Source organism: Gekko japonicus, unplaced genomic scaffold, assembly GCF_001447785.1.
Source record: "Gekko japonicus isolate JY-2015 unplaced genomic scaffold, Gekko_japonicus_V1.1 scaffold75, whole genome shotgun sequence".
Taxonomy (NCBI): domain Eukaryota; kingdom Metazoa; phylum Chordata; class Lepidosauria; order Squamata; family Gekkonidae; genus Gekko; species Gekko japonicus.
Window position 1 is genome coordinate 194606 of NW_015173124.1, and position 18651 is coordinate 213256.

Sequence of the window (18651 nt, forward strand, 5' to 3'; positions counted from 1 at the left end):
TCTCTTGTTGTGTGGCATCTGAATCCCCTGTTTCTGGGAAGTTTCTGTAATCCCGGCACTGAACCCGCATCAACCTAGCAGGGAAATCTTTCTCAACCTGTTCTTCAACCCTAGGTCCACCCTCTCCTTCCCTCCACATTTGCATGCCCCACCCTTCAACCCCACATTACCATGGAACAGTATCTGGTTAATGAATTTATTGTTCCCATTTCTTTTCTTTTGGTTTTTTTAATAGTCCAAAGCAATCGTATTATTACACTAATATTGCATTCCAACGTTAGTTCTCACTGTGTGAATTTTTTTTTAAAGGATTTCACATTTTACTGTGAAGAGCGCTGCACAAACCGATGTAATGAAGTAAATCTCTTCTGGGGAGGGGGGGATTCATTTATGTGCAGTCTTCCCTAAGTATGCTTGGGGACTCACGATAAGCAAAGGAAACACTGCAGGAAATCCCCTACTGTGGAAGTAGTGCCGCAGACTCACAGCATTAAAACTGACTCTCCCGCAGAGCATCAAAGTGGTGAGAATATACTGCGGAAACTGTCCAGGAAGAGGAAGACTGGCAGAGGGACAAAGAGGAGAAGGCATGGAAAGGGCGGGCAAAAGAGCAATGATGAATTTTCCTTCCCTCTCTTCAAGGCAGAAACAGTTCATAAAGTAAATTAATTTTTCTTGAACACAGATGTCAAACCAATTTTTTTTTCTGCATTCCCTGCTCCCTTCCTATCCCTGGTTCAACTTCAGGTCAGCCATGAACTCATTAGATGAACTTAGGCAAGCCACTGTGCCCCATTCTTCCACGTCTTGATTAAAAATATGGGAATAATAAATCTCAGAGCAGTGTGCATTATTCTCCCTTCCCATTCTACCCTCACAACAACCCTGGGAGGTAGGTTAGCCTGGGAGAGATTGACCAGCCCAAGGTCACTCCATACAGTTCATGGCAAATGGGGATTCATGATCCCCCATACCAGTTCCATACCCAGTTATAGCCTTTGGGACCCAAAACTGCCAAGTGCTGAAGGCAAAATTGTAGCCCAGTTATAGCTTTGTCCATGGTGCATGACACATTCATACTGTGCTGTGTTGTGGATACTATAGGCATGCTCTCTTTGTTGAGAAAAGCCATAACATGGTGTAGGTACAGCAGTACCCATAATGGGATCTGTTCTGCAGCTGAGGCTTGTTCTCTAATCCCATCCTGCAAACTCTCATCACTGCTTCTCATTGTTTTATATACATCTCGGAAGCTCAGGGAACCAAATGGATTAATGCATTCAAACACTTTCAGGGTGCTATATATGAGTCAATTCTCCTCCCTCAGTCTTCTTGCAAGCAGATATGGCAAATGTCAGAGATTATCTAGATTACACATTCCTCCATAATAAATGTTGGCAGACACTGGGGGGAAGGGGGACTAGAAGGCCATCACGTAACCCTCTGCTTGAAAGCAGAACGCTCCACACATCAGCTCCTAAAGCTTCCCTCATACTCCAACCCACAGACTGTAGCAAGCCAAGAACAAGATGTTTAACCTCAAGCATTCTCACAGAGCTGACAGCACTAGACTAACTACACTAAGGCCCCGTTCACACGGAGCATTTGCTGCGCTAAAGATACGGATAATAGGTGGATTTTCCGGGCGCGATCACACCACAACATCTGGGAAGTGTAATGCACCCGTAGCTAACCCGTGGCTTCGTGCCGAAGATATGGAGTAAAAAACTAGTACTTACGATGTACTAGTTTCCGGGAAACACGGGACAAGGGCAGGCGTCTGATCGCGTCCCATCCTAGTCCCGTTGCAAACCGGTTAGTTTTTTTTAAGTCTTCATAGGATGCACACAAACTATCATGTGCATGCTCACCTTTTGGTGAGGAAAAAAATATTCCCGTTTGCCACGGAAGCAGCGCTTGGCGATTGCTGGTGTGATCGCGCCGCACCGCTTCTTTGCCGTGCTGCAGGATAGCCGTGTGATCGGCACCTCATGCCCTAACCACTGACACCATTCCCCCACCTTGACCCAGCACCCAGCCGGTCAGGGAGAAGCCCCCCCCCCCCCCCCCCCGCATTTTCCAGACCGTGTGACCAGGGCCTAAGTAAAGCAAGCTGCACACTGCAGTGTTCTGCATTGCCACAGAGAGGGATTATCAGATGGTACCAAATAGTTTGCCAGCATATCCCAGATTAAAGGCTGGGCCCAAAGCAGGACAAAGCACAACATCCAGCTTCAGCCTCCGCCACTCTGCAATGAATTCATCACGATATGCCTGGAGAGAAATAGAAAGACAGTGCCTATTACAATGGCTGTTATCAGCATCAGTTAGAAATCAGAAGTCTGCTTCTGCCTGACATTTAGAAAATACTAGTTGCTGGTCAGCACAAAACCTCAGAAATTCAGCAAGTTTCTAGTCATCATACCGATAGGCAAAACCTGGTATCTTTTTCAACAAAGCAGAACACAGCTGTGAGACTCCACAGGGCTCATCTTCCTACTCTTTCTATGTAACCGAGATGCTTTCCCCCATTCTTATACACCTCTTGGTCAGCCAGTAGTGCCCTTTTGCCATGCCCAACCCTCATTAAAACTTCCACATTTAAGAACTTGCAAGCAGCTTGAAAATTAGACTAAGAAAAATAAGTCAAGCACTTTTACAGGTTGTGTTCAAATTTTCAGTGTCTCAAATTGGATGCTATCATGAACACCACAAAGAAAGGTTCCAAAGTTTCAGAAAGTGGCCAACATTCTATGCAAAAATATTGTATTTTTCCAGCTTGCATGGGAAAGTCACTGGAGGATAGGATCTTCTTTACACTGGTGCTTTCATGCTACTGCCTATGGCAGAACAGGTCAAACAGCACACTTCCCTGATAACAGCTTACTGCTACAGACATCCCTTAACAACAACAACAAAAATGGTATTCAGAGCAAAATATGTAGGTTGTGTTCTCCACCCCTCAAGGGAATCTTACAAGAGACTAATTTATAGCTGCACTGGAGCCTTTGTCCAGTATTTTCAAACTGGCTATGTGCTTGTGTGTAAATGGGCAGTGCAGCACAGACTACAGTGCAATGCCATGGCACCCTAAATGATGTCTGGATGCACAACAGACCCGTAACATCTTTACTACAGGCTAAGAATGGCTTGTACAGCAATTGCAGTCCTGGGTCTACATAATTTTCCAAGTAATGTTAGTGCTCTGTTGTCCCAAGCCACATCATGTGGGATTGTGAAGTACAAAATATGTTTAACTCTTCCTTGCACTTCCAGCTAGTCAGCAGTGAAATATAAGAAAAAGCCAAATATGTATGCAGGGTTGCCAAAGGCTATGCGCTAAGGACAGAGCTGCCCTTTGAAAATGGGTTACTGCCAGGTGAACTGCAACTGGAGGAGAACTGGAATCCTTGTCTTGTTGCCATGGGGGAAAAAATTACCATTCGGTCAACGTTGTTCTTCCAGAGGTTTTTCACTGATCTAGGAAATTTGAGAACACATGCAAATTATTGTTAACAAGAAGCAACAAGTACGTTTAAAAAAAAATCACCAGATTTGTTGTTTTGGCTGCAACAATCTAATGCAACTACCTTTCTAGAATTTGTCATTAAATAATAATGTTGCTGAAGAATTTGAAGCCTGGATTTATGATACAGCCATCCTGAAAACTGAGACTTGTTAATCAACTAACACAATGCAAAGCTTTTTCCTCAGCAGCTATAGTATCTTTTCTCTCTCTTAAAATTCATTTTCTTTCCTGTGTGTAATAGTCTTTTCTTCTTAGAAATCATATTTCATTGCTTATAAGCAATTGTTAACAGTTCAGTATTTATAACGGTCAGATGTCATTCATTATTGCATTTGTAGTTCCTCCTAACTTTGTTTCATGTGTAAATATGGAAACCTTATGTTTGAAAGCTGACTGCAAAACATTTAAACATGGATTTGTAAATAAATGATGCAAATAAGAACATGAAGTAAAGTCACATTAGAAGACCATCATGCTATATTAAACTGAAGAGCACTTCCTTTGTTAGCTTTTTCTTATATGGTGATAATATCGATACAAGAAGAAAGTCATACACAATCATGTAGGTAGCACAGCACAGATGGTTGTTTTATTGTACGTATGTTGCAAGCATCTTCTAAAGCCTGGCTATCCAAAACCCCTAGTTACCCACGTTAATCAGTATGTTCCCCATACGGCAACTTTATGTAAATAAAAATATTTTAAACATCTTCATTGTTTTGAGTAATTCACATTAAAAAGAGGGCATACAACACAGTTGTACAAACTTCCCAGTCTCCCAACTTTCTGTGCAGATTATTCTGTGCCATGTCTTATGCTGCCCCCTACTGGATAAAATATAAATGTTTCTTTAAACAGATTACAACAAGGTATCTTGCGGCATGTTGAAAACTAATAGATTTATGGACTATGCAAGAGGTTAACTTGGGGTTGGATCCCAGATCCATGGGGGATTCTATGGACAGAAAGGGAGATTTCTTCCCATTTCTTCGCAGTGGCAGATCTCTGACTCTCCTCTCATGCTGTTCCGGGAGGATCCCCTTGTCCCCCAGGAACAGCATTTTTGTGGGTATTTTGGGCTGCAGCTAAAAGAGGAGGGAAGGAGCTACACTGCAAGGACAGATATCCATTCCATCCAGGGAAACTCCCAGTGGATCCAAGCCATGGCTCCTCTCTGGGCTTTGTCAGACATAAGTGAATGAAAATGAAAAAGGTTAAGGCATTACCTGCCATCATCACCACTCCATACACACCACACTGTAACATTGTGCTTGGCGAGGGAAACTCAGAACAACAAGCAAATGGATGGGTGGAGAGAGCTGATAGATGCAAACCACCTCCTTTCTTCAGTTCACTTGGCACAAAGAGGACTCTGGGCAAGGATCATTAAGAGCAGCTGAAGAGTCTAGCAGCTGAGAACTATCACCCCCTGCCCCAATACACACATACACAAGTGGGAAGACTCCTGTTTTCCTACCTTCTCGTTTGTTTGTTGAGGTAAGGGAAGTGAAGATACATCACACTGTTTACACTATTGTGCTAAATTCACTGCACCTGAACTGAAAGTTCACCTGCTGTGAAAATTATAACACTGTAAGCTATTCCATAAAAAGCATCTTAGCTATGTTTAGGGCTATGTAAGTAGTCCATTAAAAATCATCACTCCAACAAATCATCTTACCCTACTCCGATGAGAGCATTCAGATGTCGAGAGATTCGTGGAAACTGAAACAAAATATGACTTTAGAAGTTCACAGCAAAACTCAAAATACATTATTAATCAAGTTCTGCTATGTTAAAAGCTAATTTCAGCCAAAAAAATTCTAATATAACAATCTGAAAAGAGAATGTTTATATTATATCATCATCTTGTCTATTGGTTTCAAATGAAATACACTTTCAAGAGAGTATTCAGGGTCACAGCATTCATTTACACATTGCTTAATACATTCTGAGCTTCCACAAAATCTGAGCTGAATTATTTGCTGTGGTGCAGCTGAGAGAGCCAGTGCAAGGTAGTTACATTACCTATAGGATTATGCCAAATAGAAAGAAACCAAAGCAGATATAGTTTGAAGTTTGTGTTTGTCTGTTTTGTTTCTTTCTTTAAGGCAGGGGCTGTCTCCAAGTTTTTGTGTGACGTTGGCAAGAGACACCCCTAAAAGTACAAAGAAAAAAAGTCAAGAGCAGTGATTCAGAAAAAAGTGCTCTGTTGTTACAAATGGATGTTGCATCGTCGATGCTGGATCCAGGCAGTAGGCTCCTCTCCAGTGAAAGCATACTATCTACTTATTTCTCCACTCTTTAGATCTCCTCAGAGCTGGATTTATGCACAATCTAAGTAAACTAGTTTAGGGCCTCTAAAAGAAAAGAAAAACTTGCTACATTACCATTTTGAGGGCAATGCTATGGGGGACACCTAAACATGACACGGTTTCGGGCCGCAACTCCTTGCTGGTGGCTACCCATGTTCTTGCTTTGCTTGACAGGGCCTTCAGACATCACTGAACTGTGGGATCTGCAGTGCTACCACCAACTATGTGTCTAAGCAGCAGCTTCCCAGTTTAACACTCTATCATACCACTGGGAAAACAAGAAAAGGCAGAAAAGTTGCTGTATCGTGTAGACTATACTGCTGGTCCAGCATGCACTGAGCTCTGTGAACAACAGAAACTGGTGAAAGACTAGAATAGGCAGAAATCTGTTTCTATGCAATTCGCAGTGTTCCCTCTAAGCTGAGTTAGTGTGAGCTGGCTCACAGTTTTTTAGCCTCCAGCTCACACATTTTTGTGTTAGCTCAGGAAGGAGAGCTCCAGAGCAAATTAATTTATGCAGTAGCCAAATTGCTCACTCACAACTTTAATGCCCAGTAGCTCACAAAGTAGATTTTTTGCTCACAAGACTCCACAGCTTAGAGGGAGCATAGGGATCAGGCAGCACAATCAATATCCTAAATTACAGTCATGAGGATAGTATATTTGGTTCAGCTTTTAGAAAGGTAGCCAAGTGTTAAACTGCAAATTAGAAATGGCAAAGTTAGCTCTCTGCCATGTCAAACATTAACTGGAGCATGCTACAGAAGAAATTAAAAATTAATAATCCATAATCATTTCACTAGTATTAGGTAATTAGCCTGTGTATATTCATTACTAACAATCTCATTTGAAGTATGGCCTGTCTGCTTAAGCTGACCACCATAAATGGATCAGAAATATCTTAATAATCTTTACATTTCAGGAATCTGAATAACATGGCAAATGTATTCAAAATTCACTTCTATTGCAAAATTCATATAGAATTTTCAGAAGGCTCAGCGCTTTCCACTTTACTCAAAGTTTAAGGAGGGGCTATGATTCAGAGATGGAGTATCTGCTCTGCATACAGAAGGTCTCAGGTTTAATCCCTGACATCTCCAGTTAAAAGGATCAGGTATTAGGTCAGAGTAGACAATACTGACCTTAATAGAACAATGGACTGACTCAGTTTAAGGCAGTTCAAGAATCAAAAGTCAAAAAACGTCCTGGTCTCATGATCTGACCTTTCTCCACTGGCCAAGGTTCACATTCCCTGTTCTTTTCATTTACTCTTTGCAGTTGGAATGTTCTATCATACTAATGGTGATTCTAAAAAGTTATTTAGCATCAGAAAAATTGTATAGATGGCAGGAATATGCATGCAGACATTAACTAATCAAAACCAGAAGTGACAAACTATATTTTAAATATAGTTAATAATGAATATTAGTCAAACTTATTTTAAAAATCTTTGGATCTAACCATTATCTTGACATGGACCATTTCTACATGGGATATCTGCCCTGGATACAAATCTGTTGGAAAATGGGGGGGGGCTGCTTCCCCACAGCATTTTATTTATTTTAATTTATTTTACAAAATTTATATCTTGCCTTTCTGCCCTCACAAGGGCCACCAAGGTAGCTAATGAACTGAAACATACATAGTAAAATAACATTTTAAAACCATTAAAAACAACCAAAAAACAACAACAGCAACATATCATTAAAAAGACAACTAAAAACATACAAAAATATAAAAAATTTGAAACATTTTTTAAAAAAACATTGGGTGGGGGGAATGCCAAATGAAACAAAAAGTCTTCACCCACTAGTGGAAGATAGCAACAGAAATGGACAGATGAATCTCTCTGGGGAGGGAGTTACAGAATTTTTCATGCCACTATGGAGAAGACCTTCTCCCAGGTTGCCACCTGCCTTATCTAAGAGGGTGGGCACTGAAAGAAGGGCCTCTGAAGATGACTGCAATGATCAGGTAGGTTCTTAAGGGAGTTGATGGTCCTTTGGGTATGTTGGTCCCAAAACATATAGGGCTGTAAAGATCAACACCAGCACCTTGAATTGTGCCCAGAAACAAATTGGGCGACAGTGTAGATAGGCCAAGACTAGAATGTTCCCTACAAACCACTCTGATCAACACCCTGGCTGCAGTGTTCTGCGCCAACTGACATTTTCAAATACTTCTCAAGGACCACCCCCATGTAGAGTGCATTGCAGTAGCCTAATCTAGATGTCAAGACATGCATCCCAGTGCCCAGGAAAAGCTGCAGCTGGCTAACCCGTTAAAGCTGGTAAAAGGCACTTAAAAGGCACTCTGGCTGCAGCTGCCACTTGCGTATCCCGCATCAGGCCTGGGCCCAGGAGCACCCCCAGCCTACAGACCTGTTCCTTCAAGAGAAAGGCAACCAATCCAAAACAGGTGACATTTTAAATTCTAGGTTAGACCTCACTAGTAGCACTTCTATCTTGTCAGGATTAAGCTTTGGTTTATTCAGGGGTCATTTCGTAGAAAAAGACGTGCAGGAGCTCATTAGCATAACTCATTAGCATAACTTATTTGCATATGCCACACCCCCTGACATCACCGGAAGTGTCAGAATGCAACACCCATTGCTAAAGCTCCACTGGACTGTTTTGGATTGCTAGCTATTGGGGGGGGGGGGCCTGTGCAGATCTGTCCTCGCAGCTCCAGGCACCAGTCCAAGGTTTCTGTATCCTCCCTGGGATCAACCAGAAGTCTGATGTTGAGCTGAGTGTCATCCATATATTGATGACAACCCAGTCCAAACCTCAGCATTACTTTATCCAGTGGTTTCATGTACATGTTAAAGATCACAGGGGACAAGATAGAGCCTTGGGGGACCCACGAGCCAAAGTCCAAGGGGCTAAGTAGTAGTGCCGCAACATCACCTTCTGAAACCTGCCTTCCAGCTGGGACCAGAACCACCACAGAACACTGCCTCCCAATCCTAGCCTGGAAAGAGGATCCAGAAGGATACATGATCGCTGGTTTCAAAAGCTGCTGAGAAGTCTGGGAGAATCAACAGAGTCACACTACTCTGTCCATCGTGGTGCATTAATGGTGCATTCGTGATACATTCATGCAGGTCCTAGAGTCTCCCCAGCTTTTTTCCAATCTTTCTCCAAACTGCTTTTTGCAAAGTTTTTGGAAAGATTGCAGGAAAGCCTGGATAGGGGCCATGTGGGGGGCAAAGTCCAAATTTTCCTGCCCACATTGTAGGCTGCTCTTGCCACCCACCTACTTTCTTGGACTGCCTTTGAAATACCACCCGTTTTGCCCAGTTTGTCTCTAAAACAGAGACTCTTTCTCCTGTATGAAATTTGGCAGGGAAGATCCCTTGAATACAGACTTTGAGAATTTCATCCCAAGTGGATGGGGGTGGGGTGTTTCCCATTGCAATGGAGACAAAGCAAACAACAACTAAATACAGAAAGCTTAGATAATGAGTATAATAATAGGTATAATTAAACCAGATCAAGTTTTTTTAAAAAGCAAAAATAAAAAATGCACATCTTTAATAAACAGCTACTTTTTAAAAAATGTGCCCAGCCTAAACACAGTTAAATGGATTTAGCCCCCACCCACCCACCTTCAGCTTTAGAGTCATGCTCTATCTGTATCGTTCCAGTGAAATCAGTGGGGTTTAAAGCTTTCTGTTGTGCCAAAAGTTCACCTGCTGTTTTTACTGACTATCAAAGAATTTTCTGATGTACTTCATAAAAATGAACATTTTGTGACTTGGTATATATGGGGTGGAGCGGGAGGAAGAAGGCCAGGAAGAGTCAGACCTACTAAGTTGTTGCAGGAAAAGATCAAGATCTGCAGCAATTCTATTTTCTCTGTGCCTCCACTTTACTTTCAGACCCATCATTTTGCTGAGAATGGGATCATCAAAAGGCAGCATATGAAAACCTGAGACTGGCTGCATCAAGGTCATTATTCTTAGATTATGATTTTCCACCTTGGTTATTCCACTTTATAAGGAAGGCAGCTAGAACTTGATTTCAGTTTACAAGATTGAGTGGGGCAAGCTCTAAATGAAACAGTCATTTTGAAAGAGCATATGAAGGAAACAATCAAATATACAAGTTTATATTATGATTCAGCTTCGGCTTGGAAAGAAAATGGAACATGGTTTGCTCCAGAGATCCAGAGCCACTTTCTGATTTAAATATAACAATAGCAATCAATGCAAATAAGGAGTCAAATGGTTCCTGTATGAACACATAGTTAGAGAATCTGTAAGCAATCTCATTTTCAGATCCATAGCAAAGGCTTTGGCATATTTCCAAGGGCAGCAGAGCAGTGTTGCAGAATTATTCCTGACAACAAAATGTCAGGATGGAAACCGGTGCCAACTTCTGCCTGCTGAGTAGTGAACTTAAAAGGTCATCTAGTGGGGACTTGATCTGGTTCCCTATTCTTCAGAATACATTACTTCCATCTCCCTAACCAGACCTCATGTGTAAAGGGTTAAATGTGTATATGGTTTAGCAACTAAGAAGTCTCAGGGCTAAATCCAAAGGTGGTTCCTGTCGCTAACCCAAAGGCAACAGGTGTGTGGAAGGAATGGGCAACGGGCTAGCAATCTACTTTGAGGACGAGGATGAGGACCCTCACTTCTGCTCTCTATCTCCTTCTCAGATTTGGCCCTCAAATAAAACTAGTTCCTCATGATGGAGACAAGAGTTTGATGAATAGGTCCCCTTAAAAGGAGAGTTATTTTAAAGACAGTGTAGGAATCAGATTTTTCATTAAGTTTCTTTGCATTCTACTGGTACTGAGAGCATGACTGAATTACAGGTGGGTGCTGAGCAATAATGTTAACTATTAAGAACATAAGAACATAAGAGAACATAAGAGACGCCAATGTTGGATCAGGCCAAAGGCCCATCCAGTCCAACACTCTGTATCACACAGTGGCCAGAAATACCAGTGCCATCAGGAGGTCCACCAGTGGGTCCACCAGTAGGGAACTTGCAAGGACTTATGGGGGGTATCTCATTTTCCTGTCTCCCACAATTTCCTCTTTTCTTCCCCTGAAAGGCCCACAGCTTCTCCCCTTTGCCTGCTTCCTTCTCGCCTTCCCACCCACCATCCAACCTGCCTTTAACTGCCCTTCCCCACTTTACCTCTTTCACTCCTACTAGTACCCTCTACCTGGGAAAACTATTGCCCAGTTGCACAGTGCTGGCTGCTGGGCCAGACCCAGTTGTGTGATGGGGAACCAAAATGATTTGTGGGAGGCTTTGTGGGAAAGTAACAAAACTTGGAAAGGTGTTTGGTACAGTGCACTTTTAAAAAGGGACTCACACTAGGAAAATGGCACAATAAGTTTCGAAATTTCAGCACACAGGGACTATATTAACCTCTCTTCAGCTACCTGGCTGCCCTGAACATTTGCCATAAGCATATAAACTAGAATAAATGACACTCATATAGCAGCATAACCAGGAATTTCAGGGTTGTACTCCTTGGTCCTGGCTTCCTGACTATTTCCCATTGGAAAAGCCAACTTTCCACCTTACTTTTTTCCAGCATAAACTGGCAAAATCTACAGGGAATGCTACTGAATCCAGGAAGTGAAAGAGGATGCAAACACTACATAGCAGTGTTTTGGACACCAGGAAATCATTGCTGGCACAACAAATCAAGCAAAACTAAGTTGCCACCAATATGAAATTGCAAGAAGGAGAAATAAAAATGTGACACTCTCTTATTGTAGGTACCCAGTGCTTGCTTTCCTTGAGGCATCCTTGGACTAGGATCCAAGTGAAATTCCTAAGGGTCTTTGGAAATACATGTCATAGGTAGAGTGCCTATCTCAAGACTCACCACAGGCATTAAAATGAGAGCCAGGAGTCTCTTCAGCAGATCTGGCATTTTGCAGCAACGGAGCTGGTTTGTCCAAGTGACATCCACAAATTCTCCATCGCTGGAAAGGTGCAAAGAGAAAGGTAATTCCACAGATTTTTAATCTATTTGGTAACATCTGGAAAATTCTGTCTGCCCAGTATGATATACTATGGCCAGTGCTATAGCGCTGCAGGGGTAGATGTAGGGCCATTTCATACAGCCTCATTAAACTCTCTTTGGATTCAGAAGTCAAATAATTTTTGTTTCAGGCTTCGCACACCTAAAGGATAAAAAGCAGCAACAACAACAAAAAGGAAAAACCAACCTGGATCAAAACAAGTTTTGGAAAACCTGGATTAAAGCTTCTTTAACTGCAGGAGGACAGTGTGTGGGAAAACCCCAGTTTGCCTTCAGAAGCCAAAGGGGGTTAAACAGCCTATAACAAAAGGACCTTTCACTGTAAATACATCTGAGAGGTTAACATAGTACAGATAGGAAAATAATTTACGTTAAAGAAGACTACTGATAACAAGAACTACCACTGTTGACCATACATTGCTGGATTTAAGCTAAATCCTAGAGGTTTCTTACTATTAGTAATAGTTTCCTGCTTCTCTGATAGTATAAAGTACTGAGACTGATGCATGGAGTAGTGATTTCAGCTCATACTTTATTAGTACATCGGAGAACTTGAGATAACTAGCGTGGCCCATGACCCGCTTATATTTCCGTTCAAAATACACCCAACACACACACCCATGATTGGAGTATTTACACACAACTCCCCCTATTGGTTCCCTATTAGGATCCGAGCTGACCAATAGGTGAGTTCTAGAATCTGTAGCTGCTATTGTCCTTGTTGTGCGAAGCTCGGCACATTCCTGCAACCACGTGCAAGTCCGACCACGTGTGTGTAATCTTATCATGGTACACAACACCCCTTCTCCCTTGGTCCAGATCCCCCCTAGCATATATAGTCTCTGAGGTAAGCGGATTTCCGCCACTCCCCAGTGGAACGGCGTACTCCTGGCTCTGAGGCTGTGCTCTCCAGCATCATTCTGGCCAGTTCGGGTGAAGGGACCTTGGTCGCTGGAACCTCCGCCGGTGTGGGGCCGCTGGGCGGCTCCTGGCTGTCTGTCAGCCCTGCATTGCTGCTGTTGCTTTCACCTGGTGGAGCGCTTGACCGTGGCTCGGCTGGGGCAGTTGCCTCAGGTTCCCAGGGAGTTCGACCATCGAAGGTGCTGTCGGCGGGAGTGTCAGTGTCTTCTGGAAGGCCATGATGGCACAGTTGGTCTATGTGCCATTTCAACAACTGCCCATCTTCACCGGAGACTTCATAGGAGAGTGGCCCTGTCACCCGGACAACTCTAGCAGGAATCCACATGGGACCCCGGGCGTAGTTCTGGGCATACATGGGGTCCCCCGGGAAGAAACCCCTTGGAGCCTCCTGTGTCTGATGCCATAATATTGCACAAACTCCTGAAACTCCACTGAGGTAAAGGCCATGTTGTTGTCCATAACCAGGGAGTCAGGAATACCATGGGAGCTAAAGATCTGCCACATCGTGCGGATGATCGACCGGGAGGAGGTAGAGGGGACTGGTACTACCTCTAGCCATTTTGTGCACGCATCGACCAGCAGAAAGAATATTTGTCCCTGGAAGGGCCCGGCAAAATCGAGATGTAGCCTCACCCAGGGTTTATGGGACAACTCCCATGGCTGCATCGGGGCTTGCAGGGGCTCGGGTCTGGATTCCTGACACTTCTGGCAGCACTTAACTTTGTCCTCAATTTTGCTGTCCAGCCCCAGCCACCACACATAGCTCCTGGCCAGGGCCTTCATCCTGACGATCCCTGGGTGATTCTCGTGCAGTGCGCCAAGGACTCGATTTCTGAGTGGAGTGGGGATTACCACCCTTCTGCCCCAAAACAGGCACCCCTTGTGGGAGGACAGCTTGTCCTGGCAGTCCGAAAACACAGTAAAGTCAGGTCCCAGCAGGCCGGCAGGCCACCTCCTCCCCACCCAGTCTAAGACCTGGGAGAGAACGCAATCCCGGGCAGTGTGGCATGCCACCTCCCCCACCTGCACTAGACGGTCAGGCAGGTCTTCCAGCAAGGTGATGTGGTGTGCCAGAGCTGGATCAGGGTCAGAGGCAGGGAACGGGAGACAGCTGAGGGCATTGGCGTGGCCCATTGCTCTACTGGGGCATTGGGTGAGCGAGTACTGATACCCCACCAAGAATATGGACCAGCGCAGCACCTGAGGGGGTAAGGTTAGCATTTGTGGGGTCTGGCAGTCCGGTGTGAGGAGACACAAGAGGGGTTTGTGGTCCATCACAATTGTGAAAGCCCGGCCATAGAGATAGTCATGAAATTTCTTCATGCGGCCTATGATCGCCAAAGCTTCTTTATCTATCTGGGCATAATTGCACTCCACCACAGACAACTTGCGAGAGTAATAGGTGATCGGAACCTCATGGCTGTCTGTCAGCCTGTGCCCCAGGACAACCCCCACCCCGTACAGGGAAGCATCGCAAGCCAACACCACCGCCAGGGCCTCGTCGAGGACTGCATTCAAGGACAATAGATCTTTCGCCGCCCAGAAAGCAGCAGAGTGTTGGGGACCCCAGACCCAGGGAGCGTTCTTGTCCAACAGACGGTGAAGGGGTTCGGCTACAGCAGCCTTGTGGGACAAGAGTGAGTCATAAAAGTTCAATAGGCCTAGGAAGGCCTGCAGTTCCACCTTGGATGAGGAAGTGAGCGCCTGAATGATTGTGTGGATCTTGTCCTGCGTCGGGTGGATCCCTTGGGCATCCACCACAGACCCCAAGAACTCCACCCGTGGCACCCCTAGGAGACATTTTCACCTTTAAACTGGCGGCATCGAAGCATTGGAGCACCATCCTGAATCATGCCGCAAAAGTCTCGGAGTCGGGTGCCGTTATCAGAAAATTGTCAAAGAATGGCTGGACTCCTGGAATGCCTTTGAGGAGACAATCCATCAAATTTTGAAAAATCCCCGGGGCCACGCTTACTCCAAATTGTAGTCGCCTGACTCCCCCTGTGGGTCACAATTGTTTGTGCCTCAGCGGTAGCGTCATCCACCGGCAATTGCTGGTAGGCCTGTGCCAAGTCCAGCTTGCCAAAAACCTTTGCCCCAGCCAATGAAGCCAATATGTGACTGACCACTGGTACCGGGTACGCATGGTCCTGAAGTGCCTCATTAATCGTACACTTATAATCGGCACAAATCTGAATGTCCCCGTTCAGCTTTACCGGGGTGACTATGGGTGTCTCCCACCGGGAATGTGGCACAGGTTCTACCACCCCTTGTTCCACCAGGCGGTCCAGTTCTGCCTCAATCTTGGGACACAGCGTGAATGGGGGCCGCCTGGCCTTCATTCAAATGGGCCTCACCGTGGGGTCTAGTTCTAGCGCAACCGGGGGGCCCGAGTATCGGCCCAGCGTATTGTCAAATACCCCCGGGAACTCATTACATACTGCATTAAAGTCCAGTACCGATACTTGGTTTACACCCGTCACCCCAAAACCCTAGTCTTTGCGGGACCCTTCCAGGGACAAATCTTTTTCATATTGATGGATGCCTACACCAAACGGCTGGAAGTGGTCCCGGTCCCATCCACCTCGTCTCAATCTGCAATATGGGCGATGTGGTGGATTTTCAGCACACATGGACAACGGGACCGCCTTCACCTCCACAGAGTTCCTGGAGTTCATGCAATACTATGCAATCAGGCACATCTGCTCCGCACCGTTCCACCCCACGACCAACAGCCAGGCGGAGTGCATGGTCTGCACAACAAAGGAAGCACTGCACCACATGAATCAAGGGGACTGAAACTACAAGCTGGCCACCTTCCTCTTTAACCAAAGAATCATGCCACACTCCACCACTGTACACAGCCCAGCAGAGCTACTAATGGGATGACGGCCCACGACGCAGTTAGACCAGCTGCACCTCAATTGGGCACCGGACCACAGCACAACCCTAGAGAACCAAGAAGCACCATGAGGATTCTTTCCAGGGAATTCTGTGTACTCCAGGAACTACGCCCGGGGCCCAGCATGGATTCCAGCCAAGGTAATCAGAGTGATGGGCCCCCTGTCATACGAGGTCTCTGGGGATGACGGCCATCTACTAAAGAGACATGTGGACCAACTAGGCCACTGCGTCCTCCTGGTTGACCCCAATGGACTAGAGGACAGCGAGGATGAATGTTCAAGCTCAGCGAAAAGTGAGCGTGAGGAGCATGATACACCCGCACACGCTCCTCTGGGGCCAAGCGCTTCGCCAGAAGCGTCCACCAGTGACAACGCCAATCGGCCCCATAGCCAGGAATCCAGCAACCCTCCAGCCCCAACAGAGTGTTCGGAAGCTTTGCCGGAACAGCCGAGGGTCAGGCCAGGAGGGACGTCCCCGGCCCCCGAAGTATGCTAGTCCACCAGGGAATGGCGGAGGCCCACTTACCTCAAAGACTTTGTCTGTTAGGGGGAACTGAACTTTGGGGGGAGGGGACCATGTACTAACAAAGGACCATGGACACGGTCGGGTGCACATGTGGTCAAGTGCAATAGCAAAGCTTCACGACCCAAAACAATAGACTCGGAGGATCCTAAAATGGACCAATAGGTTAGCCCAGATCCACAAAGGAACATAAGGTTATTGGTGCACTGTAAATAAACCTATCACGGGTGTGGGGTGTGTTTGTTGGGTGTGGTTTGGCCGTACATATAAGCAGACCCCCGGGTCCTGCTTCCTTGTCTCAGTTTTGCCTACTAATAAATTATGAGCTGAAATCACTCGACTATGCGTCTGGAACCCAGTACATTTCAATCCTGTATCCTGACTCTTTCTTCTACCATATTTGCTACCCCTCCCAATTTAGTATCATCTGCAAATTTAATAAGCATTCCCTCTGTTCCTTCAGCCAAATCATTGATAAAGATATTGAATAAAACAGGTTCCAGGACAGATCCCTGAGGCACTCCACTTGTCACTCCTCTCCAAGAAGATGAGGAACCATTCACAAGCACCCTTTGGGTGTGATCTGTCAACCAGTTATAGACAGGGGCTCAGAAATTATATCCAAAAGTTCTTTTAGTACCCTTGGGTGCAGCTCATCTGGCCCCCAAGACTTCATTTCATTTAAAGAAAACTAGGTGTTTATGTACTACCCCATGTCAATCCTAGGCTGCAACTCCATTCCCTCATCATGTGTTCTGTTTTTGCCATGTTGAGCACCATTTCCCTTGCAAGAGAAGACTGAGAAAAAGTAGGAATTGAGCAGTCCTGCCCTGTCTTCATAACCTGTTAAAATTTCACTTTCCTGTCCCTGCAATGGGTCTACCATCTCCTTGTTCTTTTTCTTACTTTGAAAATAAGAAAAGAACCCTTTCTTGTTCTGTCTAGCATCTTTCACTAGCCTAAGCTCATACTGCGCTTTAGCTTCCCCAACTCTCTTTCTACAAGCACTGGTTATTTGTTTGTATTCATCCTTGGTTATAAGGCCCTCCTTCCACTTTCTGAATGAGTCTTTTTTATTTTTCAAGTCCTTAGAAAGCTGTTTATGGAGCCACCTTGGCTTCTTTAGGCTCCTCCCATTTTTCCTTCTCATAGGAATTGTTTGTGACTGTGCCTTCAGTATTTCACTTTTAAGAAACTCCCATCTTGGATGATGGTGAATTCTCACATGAGAAATAAGCTTCCCTAACTGAAGGGGGAAAGTAAAGGCATAAATGACTGTCACACTTAATGGATAAGAAGAGACACAAAAAGAAGAAGTCATTCTGGGTATGTATCCAGGCATTCTCAGACTTTATGCAGTGGGATTTTTCTACCTTCGCCTCCTGCTACAGCTCACTGAGTTCCCCAAAATTTTGTTCCTGAGAACCCTCAGAAAGAGCATAGGAGGCAAAGATACAGTAGGAGAGATTGGTGGAAATTGCCACCCCTCCTTCCACAAACAGAAATGCTGTTCCAATGGAGGAACTATGTGGCTGGGTACAGGCCATTCACCCACTGCTTTTTGTTATACAATTGTGAATGTTTGTTATGCTGTACTTACAAGTTTTCCACCAATGTGGAACACCCATCTGCAGAAACACCTTTGGTGAAGAGCTCATCCACCAGGAAATTAATCCGTGGGGGAGTGAAGGGTATAAGCTGAATGAAAAACAAGATTGGTATTTAATGGCAACACAAAAGATACAATACACGGATATCCTTCTGCCCTCACAGATGTACCCCTGTAGTGAATGAAATTAAAGAAAGCCTATGTGTGGTCTCAAATAAATACTCTGATGAATTCCCTGGATCTGTTGGTCGCATTCTGCTTATTTAAAAGCAGTGATCTTTTGAAATGAGATTTCTGCCTATTGTACTGAAGATGTGGGGGAAGGAAACCAACTGTGCTGGATGGAGAATATTTTCATAACAGGTTGGATCCAATACAAGGATTAAAGAAGGACTGTAGATTTTCTGCACTTTACCCTTCCTGCGGCAATCCTTTCCTAAGCCAAGAAAATTTATTCCAAGGTCACGATACCTTCAGGGACTAATAGCCATGCAGATCTGTAGGCTGCAGTGAAGATCTGACAGAAGAGGCAGGAAGGGTGATTTAGTCTCCTTCCTCCTTCCTGCAGCCTCCCAACCCATGAGGCTATTAGTCCATGCTGGTCCTCCGAACCCAGGAAAAAACTGTTCTGTATTGGAGGGAGAGAAAAACAGAGGAGATCCAGGACACCAGCTCCTTCCTCTGATGGACTGCTGGCTCTAACCCAAGATCTTCATAGCTATCAATTTATTTTGTCTACAGCTTTACTCTGCAGACCGGTCTTATAGCTGTGGATGGAAACCGCTTCTTAAATAACTTTGACTTAGCAGAATTTGGTAGCTGCAGAAAGCTGAGTA

At 44.9% G+C, this 18651-nt stretch overlaps 1 protein-coding gene across 1 annotated transcript in view; it reads right to left on the reverse strand.

The window, feature by feature from the left end:
- LOC107119493 (vitamin D3 hydroxylase-associated protein-like) overlaps nt 1–18651 on the reverse strand; it is a 45745-nt gene that overhangs the window by 2095 nt on the left and 24999 nt on the right. Inside the window, exons 9-13 of the mRNA XM_015421975.1 lie at nt 17807–17904; nt 11701–11800; nt 5211–5254; nt 3441–3480; nt 2166–2274 (exon numbers count right to left, since the gene is read on the reverse strand). Of these exons, the coding sequence (XP_015277461.1) occupies nt 2166–2274; nt 3441–3480; nt 5211–5254; nt 11701–11800; nt 17807–17904 (391 nt within the window). The remainder of the gene's footprint in view (nt 1–2165; nt 2275–3440; nt 3481–5210; nt 5255–11700; nt 11801–17806; nt 17905–18651) is intronic.